Source organism: Leuresthes tenuis, unplaced genomic scaffold (genome assembly GCF_036924035.1).
Source record: "Leuresthes tenuis unplaced genomic scaffold, fLeuTen1.0.hap1 SCAF_3, whole genome shotgun sequence".
In the NCBI taxonomy this organism is placed as follows: Eukaryota; Metazoa; Chordata; class Actinopteri; order Atheriniformes; family Atherinopsidae; genus Leuresthes; species Leuresthes tenuis.
The window spans coordinates 6,822,892-6,849,604 of NW_027325357.1; the positions used below are offsets into that span (position 1 = coordinate 6,822,892).

Sequence of the window (26,713 nt, forward strand, 5' to 3'; positions counted from 1 at the left end):
TTGGATTAAAAAAAAAACCATGTGACTTGTTCAGAGAAATGGGTTAACTGGAGCCAAGTTAACAACAGAGCAACAGCCTTCAGATGAATATCTGAGAGTTCACTGTCTGCTTCAAACAAAGTGCTCACTGAAATAATTCAGAGAAGTGCATCTGTCGATTATTTTGAACTTTTTAAAATGTATTATCTGGCAATCACGTCATCTTAGGGCACGATGGATCTGCAAAGCAGAAGTGGTTGGAAGTTTTCTCTCAAGACAACGCTCGTCTCTTTGTGTGGACAACTGAGGGCACCGAGTTCAACGTCTGAAAGGAGAGGCTGACCGAGAGTGTTGCTGGAATACACTGCACTAATGAGCCTGTTTGAAGCAGATGGAGCTCCTTACTGAGCATCTGTCTCAGGGCGGTTTCACACTGGTATGGGGGCTTTACTCTAAAGAATTCTGTAAATGCCTTTAAATGGTCCTGTATCTGATTCAACCTGAGCATCAGTCTTGGCTCAAACTGTTCAGATTGGTTGCAATCCAGCTGGATTATCCAATTATTCCAAATCTCTTTATTGAAAAAAAAAATTATGTTAAGATATTGTGCAATATCTTGAGTGTTTCTTTTGTTTACAAAAGCAACGGTAAGTTGGTGATCTTAACAGGCTTTCTTTTGAAACGATTAATTTCTTACAATTTTTGTTAGAAAAGGGAAAAACAATTTTCTGATATTTGGTCAATGTAACTAAATACCCTTTCAATGCAGACTGAAGTTCAAGTAAATCCCTATACACTATCCATGTCATCCTTATGAACCCCCTGCATATAATACACAGAGGTTTCTTTTATTTTCAACACTCCTCCACTGCAGTAAAAGGCACACACAAATGAACAGTTCAAAATCAGATTAGCACTCAAGAAGGGTTTTTTGCAAGCTCGTGTGAAAACGTCCTGAAACTCCTTGTAATGTAAAACAAGACACAAACATTCAGATGACTGTAAATGACAATCGTCAACAGTTACATTCACAGAGCAGGTGGTACCGCTGTCATGGCTTCCTGCTGAAATATTCAGTCTTTATCTGCTCATTTCACTCTTGGTTGAACTTGCAGCCATGCTACATCTCCCACTACTCTGTCAGGCACACAAACTGGTCATGTTACTTACTGACTTTCTTTGTTAACTTTTGATTTATGAATCTTGGAAGTTGTGGTGGTCTCCTTTATATCTGTTAGTCGCCTCAGCTGATATGTTGTTCAGAGGAATACAGGATGTCTGACCCTGTTGTTCTCTGATCATTTGACTCAAACAATAAAAGTCTCCAAACACGACTCAGTTTGTTTGTTTTTGCAGCCAAAAGCAGCCGCAGATGTTGCTAATGTTGCTGGAGATACAGAAATGATTGTTTCTTTCCTCAGAACTTGATCTGCTACAGAAGTATCTGTTCCTCTAACATCTATTGCTTACCGTGATGGTTGAGTAGAAAACATTTTAATAAATCAGGATTCCCACAAAACAAATAATATGCTTTCCTGTTTTGGGTAAAATAATCAAATACAGACTGTTGAATAACAATGGAAATGCTCAAAAGACAGACTGAGAAACAAACACAGGTTTGAGACAGGAAATATCATTGCTTACATTCAGACAACCTTCATCCCGATCCCAACTCCTGTCAGGACCCTCTTGCGCAGGATGGTTTGTGTCAAGATACAGTTAAAGTAAATGGATACATTATAAATGATCTAAAAAAAATGAAAAAAAATTCAGTCTTATGTGGTTGGACAGAAAAGCAATATTATGACCTCCTCCTACCATTTCCTCTTCAGAAAAAGTGCTTTAATAAAGAAAAAAAAAAAAACAGGCTATACCTGTATATCGTCTTTAAAATCTAATAGAAAAAGATATAAAAGTCTGTGGTTGTTCCCCACTCAGAGCAAAACTTATTGTGGTCAATCCCATCAGTCGCAGACAGCAGGACGGTCGGTAAAAAGTCCCAAAGACAGACATATTGATTACTCAAGTTGAGCTAGAACTTGTTTAAACCAGCAGATGTCCACACAGGGAATAAACCCAGATACTGGGTGGCGTGGTTAGTGACTCCACCTTCCACACTTGTGTCCACAGGCATTTAAAAACGTCCAGGCGAAGCAGCATTGTTAATCCAGCATGCCTGACTCAAGGCAAATGTGGTATTTGATGAAAGAAAAAACAAACAAACAAACAACAACAAAAAAAACCACATTCAGTCCAGAGCTGGCTCAGATTTAGTTGTTCAGTGCCAGAGGACAGATGGATGTGCCAACAATCAACCAAACCCAGCTGAAGGTCAGCGGAGTAGAAACGCCAGTCAATTAGCTGATCTGTGGGACCGTTTGCTGGTTTATTGGTGTGTCAGTCAGTAAATCTGACATTAGGCATCAGACAGCAGGTCTTTAAATCTGTCAGCAGTCCAGCCAGAAGATCTCTCACTCATCTGGTGAGTGGTTGTCACAGGTGTAGACTTATCTTGCCCTCTTTGGCGAGCCTATGGATGACTTCTGTCTCGAAGTCGGCGCTGTGGACTCCAGTCTTCCTGAAGGCTCCAGCATAGCGGTTCTGCTCCCAGTAATGGTGCCAGTTTCCTTGCTGGTCAGCACCATAGCCGAATACAGACACCTAAACACGGACAAAGAGCCAATTCTAATCACAATAACACTTTTCACATTCAAATAGCCTTTCAGAAACAAAGGCTGTGTTTGGACTGTCCATTTGTTCACTCATGCACTGCATTAGGCTCATTACATAAAGAGGACAGACAGCTGCCAATGTATTTTGGACACCACTTGAAAGCAGTGCTTCAAATTATGCACCAGATAATCTGTTATGTGCCACATAAACAAATGCTGGTAGGATAGTGATACGCTAAACCTTTATGACAAAAATGCACCATAATTGTCCCATATTCACCTGCCTGCAGCTGTAACAACATTACAATTTTCAACTTACCGGTAATTAACATTACCCACGAAAACAATAACTGGAGGTATACAAATGTTCTTGGAGACATGGTGTGCCCATTGTTGAAGCTTGTGAGTAAAGATTAAAACAAAAAAAGTTATACTGCAACACATCCATATTTTTACCGTTTACACAGGACAACTCAAGTTTCACATGTTTTCTGCATAATACTTACAATTTCTAAAATGCTATGGGTCAGGCAGAAAAAGAACTTTCATGGCTGAAATGTTTGCATTCTCAAGAGGAAAGGGCTCATTTCTGCTTTCACTGTTACTGTCAGTGTCACTAAAAGCCCCTGTAGAATGAAGGATTTTGGGTATTTCATCATGCTATCTTCCAAAAACTTTACAGCAGCACGTAGGATGAAGCACCAAAACCATTAAAAAGCAAAGAAACATGGCTGAAAGGCTCTGACGACAGCTATTCCTAATCTTCAGTATCTTAACACAAGTTTCACTTTGTCACAACAGAATTCTTTGTCCAATATGATCTCTGCGTTTTCCACGGCAAAGCAAAGACGGAAGGATCAACAACAGCACCAATACAACCAAGAGCAGCTCACAGCTCAGACTGTTCCACATATTTATGAGGCTGCCCCCAATTGGCAGCTAAACAATACAACATGCAGATGTGTGTTTGTGGAGCCGCAATGCAGAGGTCACAGAAGCATGTTCAAAGTTTAAGTAGTGTGGCGTACAGCTACTGATCGATGTGATCAGTGTCTGATGAATAAGTTGACAATTCCGACAGCATTAAAAAATGGCTAAACACCTCCAAAATGAACAATTCAAACACAGCCTTAGAAAGTAATTCACTTCAATGAAGATGAACCTCCTACCTGATCACAGATGTGCAGGGCAAAGATGATGGCCAGCATGCCCGTGGACGGATAGCGACCGTGATGCTCAGTCCAACTATCGTGAACATACTTAAAGAACACTGGATTCACCACCAGCACCTGAACACAGACACGTGATGTTACCATGTGAACATGGCTTAACTCTATAAATGGACCAACTCAACTGATGAAAAGGCAGCAAAAACTGAGTATGAGAGCAGAAGTAACACTGATGGTGCAATGGGAGAGGAACATATTGAACTGTTTATTTACCTTGTCTTTATCAGCCTTCACTCTCTCTTTAACCCGCATGTAGGTCCTGAAAACACAAAATACCAATTACCGTACTGGTTTTTATGAGTATATAGTGTTTCAAATCTATTTCATATATTTGAATTTATGTATATTTAATTCAGAGTACATGATCAAGATAGAAGGGCAAGATCATTCCTGGTGACCATAAAGTACTGTACTGACTACTTCTTATTCTTTCTAAATGTGTTCACATTATGTCCATACTTACAAATGACAAAATTGTTAAGTTTAACATTAAGTTCTAAAAATATTCATACACACTTATGTATTTAAAAAATAAAAAAAGCTAAATCAATCAACTTCATAAACTTTTGGTCTTTTTTATTTTAAATGTATTACTTTTCACCCTGTCATTTATATTTACATTGATGCACTTAGCAGACGCTTTTATCCAAAGCAACTTCTGAGGAAAATGGAGAAATGACAGAACCATTTACAATGTCAAGAGGCAGCTAGAGCGTGAGTGTGTTCTGGTTAATTAAGTGCACTTTGAGAGATAGTGCAGTGGGAAAATGTCTTAAATATAGAACTGTAGAAATTGAGTATAATTATTATCTTATTAATTATTCGTAGATACTAAGTACGTGTGTATTCATATGTCATACATTTTGATCTGGCCAGTTGACAATGCGCTGGTCAGCCACTCCAGATCTCTCAGCTTGAACGGCAGCAGCACGAGGCTGACACCATGAGCAATGTCCACTGCGCTCTCCGGGTACAGGAAGTGATGTGTAGTTCGATTCCCAACATCTTTCTCAAAACCTCGAGTCACTGCCTTGTTCATTCTAAAAGGGAGTATGATAAGGAAGGTGAGAACTGTGTGCTCACGTCTGTGTCTGAGAGTGTTTGCATGTGTCTGGACATACACACCGGATTACAAAGCTGTGAGAGTCAATTAGTTTGCCGTGGCTGGACATTCGCAAGTTGCCAGAGTTGCCAACAACTGCACACGTACGGCAGCGGGAGGGTTTTGGCCTGGTCTCTACAGTGGGCGGAGAAATAACCCGGAACATTTGTGACATCACTTTTTCCAATGTCTGATCATTTCCAGAGCGCTGAAGAGCCTGTGGAACACATGAAATTATTCTATAATGACACTCAGAGGATCTGTATGCAGGATTTAAGGGCATCCAACGGTAATGTGAGACATTACAATCAACTAAATACACATATCCCCCTTCCAGGAATGTAAGAGAAGTTTACACCAGAACAAGAAGGTCCTCTTCATTGAATGTGCAATAATGACACTCAGTCCTTTGTGTTGTTTTAAATTCAGTGAACCACATACAGTTGCAGTACAGTTCTACACACACAACTGCTGGGAATACACTGCAAACTGTGTACCAGAGTGATGTTTGCAGCATTACTACCCCTCCTCTTTTTAATCTACTAATGGTTTCTGCAGCAAGGCTCAATCTATAAATGCAGAAAAAAAAAAACACTCAAGACATCTGTCTCCTTATGCAGACTGCTGACAACTTCCATAAGGACAAGCCTGAGGCATTTTCTGAAATTTTCATGACTGGTCGGGACTATATGCTGAAACACTAAGCAGAATATTACATTACAGTCTTTGTGGTCTTCAAATAAAACTGAATCTGTCTTGTGATACAGCTTGTCTGTGCTGGCACATGATTGCAGGCGGTTCCACTGGCCAGCCTGCAATGATTTCCTGTAAGATGAATCAGGATTTTATCATTTCTCCTTGTCCACATTCAGCTACTGAAGAAATCAACAAAAAAATACCTCTTTAGTGATTCCCTAAACTATTACAGTAACAACACTCATATCAAGATTACAAGCAGTTTACACTGTTTGTGTTTTTTGTGGCAGAAGGCTGTGGGTATATTTTCACTGAACAACATCTTAGTTATAATCCAACACAATCCAATTTTCACTTTTTAATTTGGATGTTAAACCTCAGACAGAATATTTGATATGCAGATATAGAATTTTAAATCTTGTTCCATTGGAAATTTCACTGCCTTTTGCCCTCACCAGCCACCATGCAAGGGCACTGGAGTCAAAGTCGCTGTTGGTGTCTCTGAGGATGGGTTGCTGTTTAGGGTCGTAGCGTTGGCTGAACCACTCCGACGTCTCTCGGTCTGAAATACAAGACTCTGAGCAACCACACTGCCTGAAATAGGATGAGACAGAGGAGTCAGACAAGGGCTGAGCAGAGAATCAATGGATACAGAGTTCATCACCTCCAGTGCATTGCCTATACCTTAAATCTTGTATAGGCTCTTCCTCCTCTTCTGACATCTCTTCCTCCTCATCTTCTTCTTCTTCTTCAGACTCAAACTCTGTGATGCTGGGAGGAGGAGGGGTCAAGACAGCAGGAGGTACTGTGGGTTGAATCACTGCAAAGAAAAACACAGATAACAATGTGATTGTATACCACAACGCAGGTCAGCCACAATCAATACCAGGTGATCTCATCGTCTCGTTGCAATGCAATGTTCTATTGAGAGACCTCGTGTCTTAGGCATTCTTGTGGGGGAACATTTCAAATGTACCACCCAACCAACACTGTTAAAGAGCAAACCCATGTATATGCATCTATGGTCCCACTACTCTGAAAATTAAAAAGGCTTGAACTGTGAGGAACATAAAGTCCATCCAACTCCCCGAATCAAAATGTAATCAAGTATTTGCTGAATGCATGTGACATCTGATCTGCATCTAACAGATCTGCTCCCAACACCCTGGTGCCAGACGCCAGAAGACACTCCCAGGTGTCTCGTGTCCACGCCATATTTTAAGGTCTGTACTGTTTGGGGACTTACACATTATAATGCAGGTGGTTTTAATATTGTGGCAGATCTGGGAATGCCAAAAACTGCTAATACTAATACTGTTCTTGAAATAAATAGCATGTATGATACCGCCAAACTGCCACTTCTGTCACACAACTGGCATAGCTACCGTTGCTCTTACTAATGTTTACCAAAGCTGCTACTCCTAGTATACCGCAAGTACCATGCAGCTTTTTTTAAGGTTAATAACTACTACAACTACTTTTACAGTGGTTTTCCCGCAAGTTGTTCCTGCTTTCGTATGTTACACCACCTTCTTACCCGTCTCTCTTCTGGTAGGCATGACCCGGCTGTTGAGCTGGACTAATGACGTTAGCAGGAAATGTCTCCTCTGGATGCCATGGCTTGCAAGCATAAGGAACAGGACGGTAGCAATCACCACAGCGGCACACAGCTTCCTCTTTAGCAACATGGCTGGACGGCCAATGGAAGCGTGTCAGCAGGGGGAAGGAGGAGTTGTTGATAGATCAGTTGACTAGCTGTGTCAACACAGTTGTTGTCATCTGTACATTTTCCACGTTCTGTCGTCTCTCCGATAAGTTTAATCTTTGTTAAGCTCGATTCCAGAGCTGTTTTTCCACTGGTAAGGACAGGATCTGTGGTTGCAAACAGAAGAACAATTATACAAGGTTAAATCATAAACAAATGGATTAGAACTTCTGTTTCTGAGCTGCTTGTTATTAATAATTTGGATCACAGCATTTTGAAGAACTATATTTGCGCATGCTGCCTGTTTAATGTTGCTGTTGGGCTCCTGCAGATAACAGATCATTCATTACAGACATCAAGATAATTGGGATAATCGAACACGTAATCGACTTTTTTATGTTTATGCATACATACATTTACTCATAGCAGCTACTGCCTAAAGATAGAGCCAGTATCCATAACATTCATTCAAAACAAAACTATGCTCTGCAAGACACACATTATGTGACAAATTTACAGTAACTTCTTTCAACAATTGCACTTTAATATCTAATAAAAGACTAATTTGATGGTTTCTGTAAATATGGTTATAGATCAAATGTCAAAGGCAACAAACTAAAAAATAAAAAAAATTTAAATCATAAACAAACTTAATATTCAAAACTATTCCAAGTTTTTACTAACTAAATATATAATTAATCTACAATCCATAGCAATAAGTTAAAATGTCTGAAAGAAACGTATGATAATAAACTATTTTAATATACAATCATTGACCAAAATGTAGATGAAAAAAAGTATTATTATAAATATTTCAATAAAAGGATTTTTAAAGTTAAATTTTACTAAGTGATGACAAACTTATCACAATATTACAAAGTCAGCATAAGTATTTAAGAGGATTTAGTTTTTTCAACAACAATCTAGTTACTTACAAGTTTTAAAATACCAATGAATGAAAAACAAAGCAGTGGCATCATCAACAACGTCCAACAAACACACTGCCCTCTACCTTGTACAACACTGGAAGAAAAGCAGAGCCCCAGCTCTTGATCTTTACTGAAGAATGAAGTCACCCTCTTCCTCCCTCCTCCTCCACATCACCTCCCCTCTGCTCCTGCAGGAATGTCTGCCTGCAGACAAACTCGGTCTCTGAATACCAATCAGATCTGGATTTGGTTCAGTTTCTCCCGTTTCACCTCTCGTCTGCTTCAGTTTTTTCCCTCTGACTGTGTGTGTTTGTGTGCAGTCTGTCAGCTGTCCTGTGTGTGTTTCTTTTTTATGGCTGTGTGACTGATGGTTTAACAGTTTAGTCTATAATATTTGTACAGAATGGTTCAATGTGCACACGTACAAAAAGCGTAGTTTCACTTCATACGAAACGACAGTTTTTACATTATTTTTCAAAATCACTTTTTGTCAAATCCCAACGAAGCCTTAAACTTCAATTCAAGGTTAAATGACTGAAAACCTTTGACATTCAAAAAGATGGGAAAGTCATCACAATGTGAGAACGTATAGTGATTTATAACCAAACATCAGCGTACACATTTACATGACACACGAGGGAAAAAAAACAAAAAACATTTTGTTAGTCCGACCAAAACCAGACTTATAAAATCCATGTAAACATGTTAGACCGACCAAAACCAGACTTATAAAATCCATGTAAACATGTTAGACCGACCAAAACCAGACTTATAAAATCCATGTAAACATGTTAGTCTGACCAAACCAGACTTATAAAACCTAGAAAAGTCCAACTGTATAGTATAACATCTGTGTAGTGAATTCTGATATACTTGGGTCAAAGACGAATAAGGATTTTACAAATGGAAAAAAATTAAAATGGCTAAAAATACCCATTAAGTCACTTTCTATCATTATTAGGGTGTTTTGTATATCACTCAACAACAGGAATTTGTTTTAAGAGTGTAATAAACATTTTTCAGTGAATTATATGATTTCTCCCATGGAAAATGTCCTTCCTGGGTAACGTAAATGGTTTTCAAAATTAATTCAAATTTCTATCATTGTTGGTATTCAAAAGTTTTTGTATAATTATAGTTAGAGCTCAACAAATAATTACTTCTCAGAAAACCCCATTTTTATCAGAATTATGTAATATATTTGGACATTTATAGTGAAATGGCTTCATTCGTTCCTGTTTGTCACACAATATTTAGTGCCAAAAAGAGAAAAAAAGATGGAAAATGTCTTATTTTTTTTTACAGTGTAAGTAAAAGGGTTGTTATTGTATCCTCAACTCAAAAAACACAATACTGTAATACAATATGAAATTTGGGTTGAATTATTTGACTGTCTCAGTCTAACCCTAACCCTCTTCTTATTACTCCTCTATTGTTCTCTTTTCTTTTTTGCAGCAGCAGGAGTCATCAGCTGAATAGGTGTTTTGGGCTGAGATTTGGATTTATCTTTGTAGTACCTAGAAATAAAACAAATTACATGGTGTACAGGTTTGATTAATTACCAAGATGCCGATGCTCCAGAAGAAATATGCCCTACCATAAACATCACATCACATTGCTTAACTAACGTATTATCATTTTTAACTGATCTGCATAATCTCTTCATTACTAAATCACAATACCTTTCTCTCTTTTTCTCAAGATACTCAGCCCTAGCTTGTGGGTCAGCATTCTTCCTGGCCCTGAAAAGTCTCTGCCTTTCTTTATTAGACAGTGGCATCTGCAAGGACAAAACTGACCCTCAAACATCAAAAGCTATACTAAAACTTTATTAAAAATATAGCTGCAAGCAGCGATGGCGGGGTCTAGCAGAACAGCAGGTAAGCCTGCGGCTGCTCAGGAAGGCATCATGAGTCCATAGACCAAGTTTGGTGTTTGAGATGAACTCGTCTTCATCCAGGGATTCCAACGGTATCTCATTTGTCCAATATGAACCAAAGGCTCCAAACCTATGAGCAAAATGAAGTTTTTGTACTTATAGCGCCCCCACTGGGTGGAAGTTCACCAGACTTCTTGGGCTTCATACAGACCTGGTCATGAGTCTGTCTTAGAAGTTTGATGTCAAAAGATTATTTGGTTGCTGAGATATGGCCTCACGTCCTGTTTGGCGCATCATCGCTGAGTTTCATTGGCTGCTACGGGCAAAGGGAAACGAAATAAAAAAATCCACATGATAGCTCTTGTGAGGCTTGGTCTGAAGATTCTATATGTCAAGTCCCGTTGAAATCAGACAATCTGGGTGACCTGTAATGCGTTTTGGAGGTTTTTGACATAATTCAAAATGGCGGACAATCCAAGATGGCGCAAATGAGGTCATGGGATTCGTTGACCTCGGATATATCCACGGATTACAACGGTACCTTATTTGTGAAATTTGGACAAACGAGTCCATTGTTATGAGCAAAAATGCATTTTTGCTAAATATAGCGCCCCCTATAGGTCAAAGATCACTATAATTCTTCGGACTGTTTGGGATGGAGTTATGAATATGTGTTATAAGTTTGATGTCAAAAGATTAAACTGTTGCTGAGATATGGCCTCACCTCCTTTTTGGCGTAGTCGCCGCCAACTTTGAATTGATGTAGCTAAATAACAAAGTCGAAATTGAAAAATCCATCTCCTAACTTTTGTGCGGATTGGTCTAAAGATACTATGTGCCAATTTTCATGAGATTTGGTCAAAATTTGTGACCTGTGAAAATTTTTTAAGGTTTTCAACAAAATCCAAGATGGCGGAAAATCTAGTCAGACGGAAAATGACGTCATAGGGTGCGTTGAACTCGTCATGATCCAAGGATTCCAACGATACCTTGTTTTTGAAATTTGGACCAACGAGTCAAAAGTTATTTAGCTGAATGTGCTTCAAACTTTGACATGTTGGTGGCGCTAGAGAGTTTTGAATTTGGGCACGAAATTTGTTGAATTTGCTAATGGGAATGTGCTAAATAGATGTGCCAAATTTCACAACTTTTTACCATTGCGTTAATGGGGCTGCCATAGACTTCAATGGTGGCGGAAAGTAGAAGAATAATAAATATAGCTGCAAGCAGCGATGGCGGGGTCTAGCAGAACAGCAGGTAAGCCTGCGGCTGCTCAGGAGGGCATCATGAGTCCATAGACCAAGTTTGGTATTTGAAATGAACTTGTCTTCATCCAGGGATTCCAACGGTACCTCATTTGTCCAATTTGAACCAACGGCTCCAAAGCTATGAGCAAAATGCAGTTTTTCTACTTATAGCGCCCCCACTGGGTGGACGTTCACCAGACTTCTTGGGCCTCTTAAAGACTTGGTCATGAGTCTGTGTTATAAGTTTGATGTCAAAAGATTAAATGGTTGCTGAGATATGGCCTCACGTCCTGTTTGGCGCGTCATTGCTGAGTTCGATTGGCTGCTACGGGCAAACGGTAGTGAATTAAAAAATATCACTGAAAAGCTCATGTGAGGCTCAGTCTGAAGATTCTATATGTCAAGTCCCGTGGAAATCAGACAATCTGGGTGACCTGTAATGCGTTTTGAAGGTTTTTGATATAATTCAAAATGGCGGACAATCCAAGATGGCGCGAATGACGTCATCGTATTGGTTGATCTCGGCTATATCTAGGGACTCCAACGGTACCTGATTTGTGAAATTTGGACAAACAGGTGTAAAGTTATGAGCAAAAATGCATTTTTGCTAAATATAGCGCCACCTATAGGTCAAATATCACTAAAATTCTTAGGCCTGTTAAGGATCGAGTTATGAGTCAGTGTCATAAGTTTGATGTCAAAAGACCAACTGGTTGCTGAGATATGGCCTCACGTCCTTTTTGGCGTTGTCGCCGTTAACTTTGATTGGTTGTAATGGGTGAACAAAGTCGAAATTGAAAAATCCGCTTCGTATCCTTTGTGCGGATTCGTCCAAAGATACTGTGTGCCAATTTTCATGAGAATTGGTCAAAATTTGTGACCTGTGAAACTTTTTGAAGGTTTTCAACAAAATCCAAGATGGCGGAAAATCTAGTCAGACGGAAAATGACGTCATAGGGTGCGTTGGACTCGTCATGATCCAAGGATTCCAGCGATATGTTGTTTTTGAAATTTGGATCAACGAGTCAAAAGTTATTTAGCTGAATGGGCTTCAAACTTTGACGTGTTGGTGGCGCTAGAGAGTTTTGAATTTGGGCACGAAATTTGTTGAATTTGCTAATGGGACTGTCCTAATTAGATGTGCCAAATTTCACAACTTTTTACCATTGCGTTAATGGGGCTGCCATAGACTTCAATTGCAGCGGAAAGTAGAAGAATAATAAGAAAAGCTACTAAAACAATAGGGTTCTGCAGCTTCGCTGCTAGACCCCTAATAAGAAAAGCTACTAAAACAATAGGGTTCTGCAGCTTCGCTGCTAGACCCCTAAAAACATAAAGATTAGCTCAGTATATGTATATATATATAAGATATTTATTAGATAGCATAGTTGAGACAGACAGGAAACGGAAAATATCCTGTGGTGTTACCTTTGAAAAAGATAACAAAAAATGTCATAAAAGTAAAAAAATACATAATATTTCCTCAATCGTTTAATTTATCATTAATATAACATTACAACATCAAATCGATGCCTAATAAGCTACAGATAGTGATAACAATCTGAATTTAAAAACATGTCCATTCTGGATAACAGAGGACATGTCCTGGGTAACAGAATATCTTTGTTATCCAGGGAGGACATATCGTTATCCATGAAGGACAAAAAAAACTACATTTCCTTTATAATCAGGCACTAACTGGGTCTACTGAATAAAATATTAGCTTAATCTTCAACACATCAATGTCATATTTGACATGAAATAGATGATTTTAAAAAGTAAAAAAATTATAGATGTTTTACTAGCGTTATCCAGAAAGACACATGATTTGTGGACGTCATGTACGACCGACCGAAAAGGTAAAATATCAACATTTTAAGAGAGACCTATTGACCTTTTGCTCTGTCTTGGGGGTCCTTCAGGGTCTGTTGGCTGATGCAACACCTTGCAATATGACAGTCCATGTCCAAATATGGGCATATGTAGCCACTTTATGTGTGTTACCCAGGAAGGACATTTGGGACTCCAAAAGCAGGGACAAAAGTATTTCTTGAATAAAACATAATTGATACATAAAAGTACATAATTGATGCTTTAATTAGGATTTTTGAAATTTTTAGCATATTTTTGTGCATACATTTTAAGCCCGGACGTTATCCAGGAAGGACAGTTTTGTACTTTTGAGATAAATAGCTCCTTAAATTTTAATTTCTTAAAGTAAATGCTCATGTAAATAAGTAAAGTGGGGAGAATTGAGTAACAAACTGTAGTGTTTTAAAAATGTTATGTCTTTTTAATATTATAAATATGGTTCGGACACCAGAATTGACATGCCACGTCTTTGACCCACTTACATGTACTACGATATCTCACAGAGAAAGTAAGAAGTGGCAGAATTGTCTACAATGTTTATTTACAAAGTCCACAGAAAATCGGCTCAAAACATCTGATTTGTGCGGATAATAATAATTGTGGATCTGTGTAAAAGAGAATATCTCAGCACCCCATAACACATTTACTTTGCAATATTCTAAAATGCCTTATATGGACAGATACGCATTTATGAGCCTTACAAATGTAATTAGATGTTTTAAAGCAACGACCGCTTGGTGGTGGACTTGTTCTTTGGCTGGGAAAAATTGACAGTCAAATCGGGAGGTAAGATGACGGTAATGGCGGAGCATGACGGTGGTCTGCCCTCTGAAGTAAAGTTAAATCTGCTCGCTTTGCTATCCGATTATAATGAGAGCCAGTATTTCAGATCATTTCAGATAAGGTTTTATGTGTCTGGTACTTTGATGCGGCGTCCTCCACACATTTCTCTGTTAACTCCTGCTAACCACAATTATTCACAATATGTTACAAGTTTAGAGGGAACTAAGTATCGAGGGAAATAACGCTCGACTCAGATGAAAATCCAGATGACCCAGCTTTCCACCAGTACTTAAATGCACCATGCACGGACGAATCTGTGAGGCCTCCCGGAGGCGTGAAAACAGTCTCAAAACCCTTCGTGCTGATCTATAGCTTTGTGCGTGTGTATCAGGCGATTCATGCATGCGTATTTAACGATGTGTGTGTGTAGGAGACTTTTTCAATTCCTAATTATCGTTTTGTCCGTAACTTCGAGCAAGTTACACACGCACAAATCAAGTAGCACGCACAAATCAGATTGAACGCACACACAAGTCAAGTGCTACGCACGCACAGATGTTTTGAGTCGATTTTCTCTCCATACAAATCCTGGACATTCATCAATCATTAACTTGAGTTCACTCCCATGCATGTATACTGAGACATGGATGTTGGTCCAATTAAATGGCCAGGTTGAGGTATAACCATAGCTCGACTCAACTGTCCGTGTAACCTTGCTGAATAATGAAATCTCCAAAGTTTTGGAACCTTAACGTCTTTGACTGCAGCAGAAATGTCATGTCTGAAAAAACAGTCATGTCTGTCTTCAGTCAGTTTGTATTACTGACTGAAGACATAAATGTAATGTCCTGTTTTAAAAGGTGGTCAGTACCACTTTAACCACTAATACATTATTACAATTACTACAACACTCCTTCAACCACAGTACCAATGATTTTGTTTAACACTCCCTGGGAATACAAGTCAGGACAGATACTGGTTACCACATCAACACACTTATAACTTCTCAAGTATTCTGTAGCTTCCCCTGCTGGGAAGGGCAACGCTCTCATTAGAAAGTTCGACAGAAAAGTAAGCTCCTGGATTAGCATGCTAGCACAGAGCTTGACTGTGTCATCTTCCCAGTGCAAACACGTCCTGGTACAAAGGGCTTCAACACAAAGGCAGCCCACAGTAAATTAATCAGATGTCCAGAAATATCCAGCCTAAAGCCCACACAGAAAGAAGTGACACTTCAATCATATCGAACATCAATTCAATATACATTGCGCAATTTCACAAATAAGTTTAAAAAGTCAATCATTTCAATCCAAAGCAGTGCCAGGAAAGGAGAAAAACTCAAGCAGATATTAACATGCACTACAGTACATCGACATACTATCAATCATGTAGGATTGTCTTATTATAATGTACTTCAATCACAAAAAATAAGACAGTAAAAATGGTTTAAAAGCTGTGACTTAATCACCAACATCAGTAAGAAGCAGCAGGTTTGACTTTTCTTACATTTTCATTACCAGAGAAATTCACTCTGAATGAATCGATGAGTCCAAACTTGAGACTGCGACACATTGTGCAACACCAATCAATTTTAAATGAAGAGTCCATATCATTCAGCTCTAGCCTGGGCAACTTTTAACTTTTATTTTGAGGTTTAGTGAGATTATTAAAAACAATTAAATGCATTTTGAAGAAACTGCTTCTTTTCCTGCTTGTAGTCTTTCTCGTGCACGTGTGCAACTGCTCATTAGAGGCCCCGTTGCTCATCTCAAGGCTAAGAAAACATCCTCATAAGAGCCTGTAACACCAACAGATTGAGTTAAAAGGACAGTGGAGGCTTAACAACTATCAGCTGTCTGTCTATCACAGTCTGTGTGCTATTTTAGGGTTTGCAGCGAGGAGAACAGGGCGCCAAGGTTAGAGGTCACATGGTTTCCCGTGCTGAGAAAACTTTGTGACTGCACATCTTCCAGTCTTTCTCCATGAGCTTTGACCTCTATTTTAATACCCAGATGGAAAGCAGCTGCTTTGCTGATGGAGAACAGTGACCAGCTGGATAATGGCGACACCACAGAGGAAGAGCGGCGCCAGCTCTCTAACAGTGTCATAGTGACAAAGGCAAAATATTACTTTACTGAGTTTTATCTACTGTTTACAGTCAAGCGACTGATTATTTGATGCCGTTTTAATTATTTGAAGGCTTTTTTGTGCATGATGGTGGACAGGAAATAGGAGAGATCTTTTTTTGTGGTAGAAGTTGACAGGAATAATCCGTCTTCTTTGAAAGTTTTGTACTGTTGATGATTTAATAAACATATTCTAAGGCTTTGTTACACCAAATGTTTTTGTGGGGTAGGGACACGCCATCTCTTTACTCCAGTCTGACCATTGAGCCGGTTGTGTATTTATTTATACCAGTTTGCAGACACCGGTAGGTGCTTTTCCAAAAACAATTTCCTGTGACTAATGTTCAGCGAGTTTCCGTGAGACTAACAGCTGTTTTAAGGGTTCCAGACTAACTTTTTCCAACAGTTGCACAGATGTTAAAATAGGAGCACCAGCACAAGATTCAGGAGCTCCAGTTAAAATGACTTTTATATCTTTAGTGACAAGTAAATGATAAAGTAATAGACAATATACTGAAAATACCAAAATTTTTTTGTTTCAGATCAACAGGAAAAATGTTAGCGCTGTTATAGAAAAAGTTCATTTGAATCCTGTCTTTTAAAATAAAAATGTTTTGTATTCCTCTGTAACACTGTTAATGTGGGCTAAATACTATTGTGCTGATTTGTATGTCGACTAATTGGTTGATACATCAGGGTCACGCTGTCTAAAGGCCTTTTCACATATGACTTTTGAGCTGGGAGTGACGTGCTTGTGTTGGGTATTGGGGTCTTGAGTGAAAGGATGTTGATCCGCCGCTAAAACACCTCTGAGGGGAATTACTAAAGAGGAACAAGGGTGAGTTACGAAGATGTCATTTTTTATTTAGAATCTTGAAATTGAAAAGACATTTTTTACTTTTCCGATGTATTATTGTATAAAGCACACGACTATATTATATTTAGTTGTATTCAATTTCTGTTTTCAACAATACTGAGGATCTATTAAAATTAAACAAATAAATAGCAGAATAGAGGGGATTCAATAGGATTCAAATCATGATTGACAAAAAAAAAAAAACCTCTATGAAAACACCTGTTTCAGTCCAGCATCTGGTGCTGGTATTTGTGTTGGCTTACCGTGTGACAAGTTAAAGTTAAAAGGCATATTTATTTTATAGATCCAACACACAGACTTATGTACACTGACTTTGAACTAGTCATTGCACACTGAAGGCTGAATTTCATTATTTTCAAACCCTTTTTTGAATTTTTTTTTTCAATATAAAACCAAAAGTTTGATATTAAACAATGGTTCATTCCAATAACTGTCACATCAGCTTTAAACTAGAAATCACTAAAGAATTAAGTGCCCCAACCTACTCTTTCCAGCTTTTTACATTAAGCTGAAATTTGATCCACACTGTGCTGCAGGCCATTAGCAAAGTTAGCTGATAGCGCTGACCTTTGATGGAAGAGAGATACAGAGTCCAAAACTGCACAAACAGATTAGCTCAGTAGCTGTGCAGCACCAACTGATTGTATTCAAGGTCCCCTGTACGGATATAAACTGCTCCACAACAAGCCTGCCCTGTGATCCAAATCCATTCTACACTGCTGTATTTTAGAAGTTGGTATGTTAGGACTAAAAAACATGTATGGACACCAATGGAGCGTTTAATGTCATTGTGATGCACACTCCCCTTAGAAACGCATAGAGGAATAAATGAATACAAAGCAAAATGAACAGCACTTTGGTTGATACCAAAACTTCATGAGTGCTGGAGTTTCGATGCGGAAAACAGAAAGATGTGTTCAGTTTTGTTACAGTTTTGTTTTGTTATGGCTCACCCTTTTTTAAGGAACACATCTTGCATAAAGTCTTGATCAGCCCCATAACTGTAAAGTTAGCTTCTTGGCTTCCATTTATCATACCATTTGGGTCCGCGGCACCAAAGCATTCTAGGAATGCACATTAATCAGTTCAGTTTAATGTGGAATAATGGTCTCTTCACACGTCTCTCCTCAAAATGATCGAACACGTTGTTCTTCTTCTGGTTGTCATCTTCTGACTGCTCTGTTTTTTAACTACCTCTTGAATTGAAGGGGTAGTTGTGGGTAGTTGACACACTTGCAAAATGCATAGTTTGCATGGTCACAAAAATGGCCGCAGGGGGAACTGTGCACCCTGGCAGACTGGTGCTGATAATGACATTTAAAGCACACAGTCCTCGCACACTATGGAGTCAAAAGCCAACACACATAGAATGAATGTAAAGATAGACAAAAAGAAGACGATCAAGGGAACTTGGAGAGAGGTTAGCCAGCAATTAAAGAGCAGAAAGGTGCGCTGAAGAAAGAACCTAAGAAATAGAAAGGTGCTGGAAACTGCCAAACAAAGAGTCACAGTTCTGGCTGCCCACCTGAAAGGTACACTAGAGAAGCAGAAGTCTGGAGAGCAAATAGGATGTTCTGCACTGAACCCTCCAAATCATACTCTCAGTTACAGGGTAATAGCATGAGATCTCACCCTGGGATGAGACTGAATGCTACAGGAAGAGCATATGGAAGAGAGAGGCATCGCATAACACTAATGCTCCATGGTTAATGGATTTGAGAGCTGACCCAGCATCTGTCAGACCAAGAACCAGTGACCATCACGGTGGCTGATATCCAAGAAAGAGCCTCAGCATGAAGAGTATGAAGAGTTGGACTGCACCAAGAACACAGTTAGTTCTGATCATAAAAGATCCCCAGGTGGGCAATTCCTTCCAGCTATCTGCCTCTGTACACAAGGAAATTCCAGTAAAGCATCAGAGGGACCAGAGGGGAATTGGAAGTAACACCAGAGGATCCAAGCACCAGCTGCTGATCAACAAAACCCAAGACAGTACGATCAGACATACAAGCCTGTACACTGCCTGGATGGACTATAAGAAAGTCTACAACTCAATGCTGCACACATGGATACTGGAATGCTTGGAACTTTATAACATCAACACAATACAAAGAGCCTGAATCACGAGCTCAGTGGGACTAAGAAAGATAACCTCAGTCGCCAATACAAAGCCGATTGTCAAAGTGAGAAATACCTCCAAAGGTGATGAAAAAGGACAGAGCTAAGATCTACCTTCAGATCACCATTTTAGTGATCAACAAACTACAGAAGCAGGCAGTCGTGACAGATGTAGCAATCCAAGGTGACAGCAACATCGAGAAGGAACACAACAAGCTCGAAAAATATCAAGAAGGAGGAAGTTGAAAAGATGTTGACAATGACAGCAATAGAGGTGTCAGTTGTAATCAGAGCACTCTGGGGTCGTGACCCTCCCCAAACTGGGAGAGTGGCTCCAACAGATCCCAGGAACAACATCAGAGATCTCAGTCTGTACTTTCTAGAACCCTCAAGCTCCCATGCCTCTGCTAGAGGACCCACGCTTGAATGGAAGAGTGCCCACATGGTTCTGCTTCAGGTTTCTTCTTTCTTCCAGAGTCCAGACTAAACATGGAGAAGCAGCATTTAGCTGTTATGCTGCATACAAGTGGAACAAACTGCCAATGGAGATTAAACTGTCAAATGCAGACATTTTTCAATCCGGTTAAAAACACTTATTTTCTCATGTGTCTATGCATGAAATCTGCACGGTATCTTTTAGTTTATCTAAACTGTTGTTTGTTTTAAATCTTTTTTATTTTATTTAATTTCATTTGAATTATTTTAGTTATTTCTCTTGATATTCTTTTATGTACTTTTAATGCTTCTTCCACTCCCCGCTGCAATGCTTTTATTTTATGTAAAGCACTTTGAATTGTTTAGTACATGAAATGTGCTATACAAATAAACTTAACTTGACTTGTAAAAAGGGAGTTTTCCAGTCAACTGTCACCTCATACAGTCTTAGGGCAGAATCAAAGAAAAGCTTTGATGCAATCCGTTGGGAGCTGGGCAACTTTGCGGATTGCCAATAAATTAATTTCACTAATTTAGATTTTAATTAAATGTATTGAATTTGATTATAAGTGGATTACAATTGATTTGATTGACCTGGATTATACTTTCACTGTACCTTTACGAGCCTTGAGATTACTTTTGTTGTGAGTTGGTGCCGAATATGTAAAACTCATACAAACTAGGGCTGCATGGAAAATATTTGTGGGCTGCATTCAAATTCTACATCTGTGCGTAGGGCTGGGTATCAATCAAAATTTTTCGATACCGTTAGCAATACCAATACCTTCACTTCAATACCGGTTCCAGAGCGATACTTTTTTCAGTACCAATTTTATCATATCAATTCTAACAAAAAGCAAATTACATTACACATAACAATACAAATCTTAAGTTTTATTTTTCAGCTCAGTATTCTTCCAATCCAAGCAGTTTTCTTACAGAAAAAATTAACAACAAATAATTTCCAGAGCAAAACAGTTGCAAACAAGTGACAGGTTGGTGTCTAATACTATTACTACTGAGGATACTTTTCACTTACCAGTTTTTCTTCTGAAAAATCAACATGTCTGCTTTCTGCACATACTAAGTTGCAGTAACATTGAGATTACTGCCACATTTCGCTGAACGTTAATTTGCCTGTTAAAATGCCACACACTGCTGTCCTCGGTACTTTCAGATGAAGCAGAGTCCAGTGGTGGAGATTTTGAATTATGCCGCTCGGGCTCTGTAGCATCCACAGACTGACTTGAATGCAGAGAGGATGGTTGCGGTCCGACCTTCTTGCAGTAAAACACGGAGCAACGTTCTACTCTTAAATTGATTTTGTGCACGGTCAAATAATTCATTAAATTAGTCGTGTTGCTGTCCTTGGCAGCGATGACCTTTTGGCATATATTGCATTGCGTACTATTGGCATTAATCTTGGTGGAATGGAGCCACGCTTTTGACCTCGTGGCATTGTTTACGCGGTTCGGCGACACACACACAACTACAGTTCCCAACGCAGATACACGTGAACTCCTTCTCTCCACATTTTCCTGCATGTGGCAAAGTGTAACGTTAATACAGCCAATTGAGGGTAACATGATCAGTTCTTGATCACGTGATTATTCTCTGGGTACCGAAACTTGGCACCGAAAGACAAGGCATGTTTTGATACTCGGTACTACCGAAACATTTCGTTCAGTGCCATAAAAGAAACGAAGTTCGGTAACCAGCCCTGTCTGTGCGCGCTGTCAGTTGAAGAACATGCACAGGTGGAGAACTTTCTCCAAGTGGAATGAAGCCTTAAATACACATATGCTTGTCTGTTGTGACAAAGGTCTAAAGCCTCCTAATTACTGCAGGAAGTCTTTTGCAACCTTAATATCACCCTGATAGTCACATGTTGCATTATGCAGCCCTGATCTAAACTGTCAAACAGTCCTTTGAAAGTGTGAAAAACAGTAATGGGAATCAAACTCCTAAACATTTTTACTGCATTTTAGAGCCCCTTCTTAAATTTAAATAAAAATCTTAACCATCCAACAGTCCTTTAGAGCTCAGGATAGGCTAAATGTTGTCATTTTGACATAAATATCCTAATTCACAAATAGAAATCAGCCCTCGCAAAGACAGAGAGGAAAACATGCTCTCAGAAATGCTGAAGTGGTGAATTTAGCAACACATCAGATGGAAGAAAAAAAAAACACAAGTCACTTCCTGTTAGGTTACTGACTCACAGACAGATGCCAACACTTACTTTGAAACTGTAAAACCCCAAACTAAAGTTTGACTAAACAGTGCTATACAATTTCATTATACTAATATTGCCGTTGTGCAGCTATATTCAGTCACTGTCAAGTTGTTCACACTTCTGAAGTGATATCAAATAACAGAAATGATACCAACAAAAAGCAGACAGTGAGTCTCTAACAATCACTTTCTGTAGTTCAGATATAGAGTCAGGCCTCTATAATTACATCTGACTCCTACCACACAACCTCCCTCTCTATCTATAATTATGTTAAACATTTCAGTGTCCAGTTTCAGTCACACACATCAAATTCAGGTTCTTTATATACACAAAGAGAATACAACAAACACCCACGAAGAGCTATGGGCTCAACTGATAAACAAAAACATTATCTGAACAGGACCAGCAATAAAAAGGATTATATATATATATATAGGATAATATATACATACCGGTAATGAAGTCACAAATAAATATATGGTTAGTTTATTAATAAAGAAGTTTTAAAATGATAAACAGAAGCCAAGCCAAAAAGACAGATAATACTAGCTGACAAATACCAGATTAATGTTAGAGATAATAAAATAGTAGATGGTAGTTACATTTACATTTTTAATAATTTAGAAGACGAAAGAGGAGAATTAACATCTGTGTATATTTTAAAGAGTAGCTTACAATAAATGTGTTAGTTAAGAGCAGTTCGAAAGCAAAAAAAAAAAAAAAAGCAGTTAGAGGTCAGCTTTGGATAAGAAGTAATCTCTGACAAGCAGAGCTTACAAGAGCTTCCTGAAGGTAGAGGGGGCCCCTCTGCTCTGGTGGCACTTGGTTGGTCATTCTACCAACAGGGGACCAAGGAGGAGTCTAAATGGATCAAACTACAATAACAGAACTGATTGATTTTGACAATAATCTTTTATTAATCTATCAACCATACAGTGGTATTCCTCAAAAAGGCCTAAAGATGAAACATGCCTTAACATGTTAAGCAAGGCTAGAGGTATTGGTTTTGTTTTGTACAATTTCCCGATGAAAAAAGGAAAGGAGTACCATGATAAAGCTTTTTTAGGCCTGGGACTTTGTCATAGTCATTTTCAGGAAAGGCAAGTTGAATTCCAAAGCTTGATAAGCACCAACTCCTTGGAGCAGATTCCTAGCACTCTGACAATGAAAATAACAAATGCCCACACAGCAAGAGACTAAAAGAAGATAACATCAGGTAATATTATGTCGTAATGTAATTAACTAATGGCAGAATCAGTAAAGGTCAAGATGAAGTCTGGGAGACCAGATTTCACACAGCAGCGTTGGAAACGGTCTTTGGAGAATTAGGTTGCAGACTTTCTTCACAGTAGCAGTTTACACGTGCTTTATGGTAGGAGATTCTCGCTGTAGTATACTTGCACAGTGTGCAAGATATGTAATCTAGACAATCTATTCGTGAGAGGCAACAACTAACTCAGCATGCACATCAAGGAAGTCAAGAGTCAAATGTTGCACAAATTTTTGTCACATAGTCCCTACAGAAAATTGTATAGGAAGTCACTGGGCTACATTGTGTGTAAAAACAGCTTGAAATAACTACCCCAAGAAAACAAATAGAGAAATTAATGAAGGCAAAACCAAACCCCAATCAGACAGCAACACACAGGCAAAAAACAAGATAAGCATGCCCCAAAATTCAAACAAAAGCATTTCCCTGACGTTGGACGACCCGGGACTCTCAGAGGAATAGAAATCTCTGAAAAACAAGAACTGAAAGACTTAACAAGCTGCAATACTTTCCAGAGGGGGTCTACTGTATAGTGTACTGACAGTCTAGAGTGGCTAAACTTTCTATTTTGGGTATTTTTGTTATCATGAAACTATAAAAGAATGAAGTAATCTTGAGTAAAACATCTACTGGTAAAGTCTTCCCTCTAGATGCAAACTAGTTATTTTCTTCCCACCTTCAGTTAACTGTGCTTCTGCACTTTACAAGTTTCACACTATTTTCAAATTGCAACGGACTTTTGAGGAAATATAGTACTAATATAGTTTCTGTGATGTTAAATGAGTAATTCAACAAACAGAAACCCAGAGAATAGAGCAGGAGAGTAGAAAGAAGAAGCCCTTTTTGTTTTGAGGGACAACAGCAACGCAAACTACAGGCTACCAGCAGATGAATATTATAGGAAAAACATACATAGGCCTACTCTGTAGGAATATGAACATAGCAAGGAAACGCATTGAAAGACCAGACAATATGCAACGATACCATTAGGCAAAAGCTAAAAAAAATGGACCACAAACCACATATTTCTGTCAGTATCCAGTTTGGTGATGTTGCCATTTACATCATGCATGACACATGGAATATTACACATTAAAGGTTAATACAGGCCAACTGTGTCCCAAAGACAACCCAATCAAATCTTATAGCACTTATCAACTTCATGAAGCCAAGTATAATAAGGATAAAACAGATTTCCATGACAAACTATTGCCCAACCGTAACGGTACACTGCGCGAGTCGCCATCAGTTTACCGTTTTTACAGAAAGTTGTTTAAGAAACTGAAGACATAAAAGGTCATTTTGTTTCCCCTCAGCCTCCCACACAGTATTCCTCTTTCTTTTCGGTGTCACGCTCGCTCTTTGTTCGCAGAGACACACACAACTACAAAGTACGTGGGCAAACAAACCGTAGAAAAATTGAAAAGTTTGATAGAAAACTTTACGAAGTTGCTCGCTCCGAGTCTCCACCACACACTGCGACACACACGCACAGATTCCCACGGCGAGCTGTGCCCGGGTCCAGGCGTAACCTGGCCACGTAAACGGCTGGTAATACGGCCCGAAATACCACTATGAACAAACGGAAAATGAGAAACTTACATGAGTCTACAGCGGAGATAGCGGCTGGTCTTTCTTCGTTTCTTCAGCTGCGGTGCTGAAGATTGCATGATGATGCAGACCAGAAGCCCCGCCCACAGGGGCGGTGGGGGGCACGGCGGAAGAGGGGTTGATTGTCATTACTATGATAATTTCATTCAATTTTATTATCATTAGTTTTACTTATCATCAGTGCAGATTAGGCTGTATATAATATTGTGTGTGTTGCCGACTTTTAAAGCTTGTCATATGGAGGCTCAGTCTGTTTACGGTTCCATACAGATCGAGTTTCTAAAGGGGGTGAATTTGTGAGATGCGGTCACAGTTAGGAAAGCGGTAGTTGCAGCTGTGGTTTGGTAAGATTTGGTTAAACAGATTTTAAACATGACGTGCAAAACAGAACAAGAGCGAACCCAAAACATTTAAGAATTAACATTTTGCAATGGTCTGCAACATGCAAATCCAAAGATGGATGGATGGATTGAAGTTCATTTGTTCTGTGAAAAACTGTTGCGTTGTCTCTTCGGGCTGTGATAATGTCTTCTGAAGGGGTGGAAACATGTGTGTACGTGTGTGTTGGTGCCATAGCTGTCACTGTCAGACTGTCATAACTCCAAAGTGGTATAAAATGTCCGTTGACAAAGTCAAAGTCATTCTGGATCATATAATCAAAACTTACAGCAATAAACACACAATTTACACGAATGTCTTAATTTCTGTGGTCTTTCTGTTTAAAAAGCTGAATTTCAGTTTTGTTGGCGGATTTTTTTTACGTTACTCAGTGGAAGATCATTTGGATTCTGCTTTAGGTTTATTATTGGATTGCAGATGCTGGTGTCCTAGAAACTTTGCCAGTTGGAGAGACATTTGTGGTTGGGTTAATGGTTGACTAATCCTTTAAATAAACTAGGAGAACAGAAGCTGGCCATAGTGAGGCAAGAAGGAACTCCCCCGTATTTTTTTCAAATACGTTAATCCAAATATATAATTCAAACCTAATATATAGAACAATAAAATGCGTGCACCGTGCACATAAGAAACAGATGATCTTCTCTTTAATCTCAAAGATGCATAGACGATTTAGTAGTAATAGCACATCACAAAGTCCAGGATATTTTAAAGATTATAAAGCCAGAAGGATGAATCAAAGAACAATACAGCCTATAACATAAACTCATACTTTGCTGAAGTAACAACAGAAACCAGATGGTTAAACCATTCTGGATGTAAAGATGGTTAAAGAGAAGCAGTGAAAAAAAGTTATTTAATATGTTTATGCATTTGGCAGATGCTTTTATCCAAAGCAACTTACAGGGAGGCAGATAGGGTAAGGGGGTCTTACCTAAGAACCCCTACTGGAGGTAGTATCTGCAGTATCATGTAGGGGATTTGAAACCAGGTCATCCACATGGAAGGTGGCAATCTTACCACTACACCATCCAGTCTCCCAAACATTAAGTGCTAGCATATGTACAGTCTCAAGTTTTTAAATTTCCTAATTTGAACTTTGAAAAATCTAATATGTTTGATGCTATTTTGTCTGCCCCAATGGGTTTATCAACATTTCAGATAGATATAAAGTAGAGCTTGACATAAAAGTGGAACATTTGAATGAATTTAACTCGCAGATCTCTCCTGCTGCCTCTCTGCTGTGCTTAAGCACTGCCTCCAAAGTCTCTTTCTGCAGAGAAAGCTGTAATTAAATTGAAGGCGAGTAACCATGGAAACTGTAGAACCATCAGCTTCCTTGTGACTTACTGATAGAATGGAATTAATTAAATTTTTTTTACATATTGTTTGTCAGGGCATAATGACAGTTTCATAAAACATGTCAAAAAGTTATGCTTACAAGTTCTAAATGACCAAATTCTGCTATAAAAATTGATTTCGCCATTATTCAGTTCACATTATCAGATAATCTGGGCTGAACATTGGTACTGACTCTTTGTTCTTAGTTTC

General features: G+C 38.8%; 1 protein-coding gene across 4 annotated transcripts; it reads right to left on the reverse strand.

Annotated features, from left to right (window-relative positions):
* Positions 1 to 1,002: 1,002 nt before the first annotated feature.
* On the reverse strand, positions 1,003 to 24,852 carry st3gal8 (ST3 beta-galactoside alpha-2,3-sialyltransferase 8). Of its 4 annotated transcripts, none has more exons than XM_072381587.1 (9): positions 24,758 to 24,852; positions 7,216 to 7,550; positions 6,363 to 6,498; positions 6,134 to 6,272; positions 5,006 to 5,199; positions 4,741 to 4,920; positions 4,094 to 4,139; positions 3,821 to 3,940; positions 1,003 to 2,640 (listed from the first exon to the last, which is right to left on the reverse strand). In XM_072381587.1, exons 2-9 carry the CDS (start codon positions 7,364 to 7,366, stop codon positions 2,473 to 2,475), a joined length of 1,134 nt encoding a protein of 377 aa, XP_072237688.1. In that variant the 5' UTR covers positions 7,367 to 7,550; positions 24,758 to 24,852; the 3' UTR covers positions 1,003 to 2,472. The 4 variants fall into 4 exon arrangements, with proteins under 4 accessions (XP_072237688.1, XP_072237690.1, XP_072237689.1 ...); XM_072381589.1 differs by lacking the exon at positions 24,758 to 24,852 and adding an exon at positions 24,410 to 24,751; XM_072381588.1 differs by lacking the exon at positions 24,758 to 24,852 and adding an exon at positions 8,396 to 8,581.
* Between the last annotated feature and the right edge of the window lie 1,861 nt (positions 24,853 to 26,713).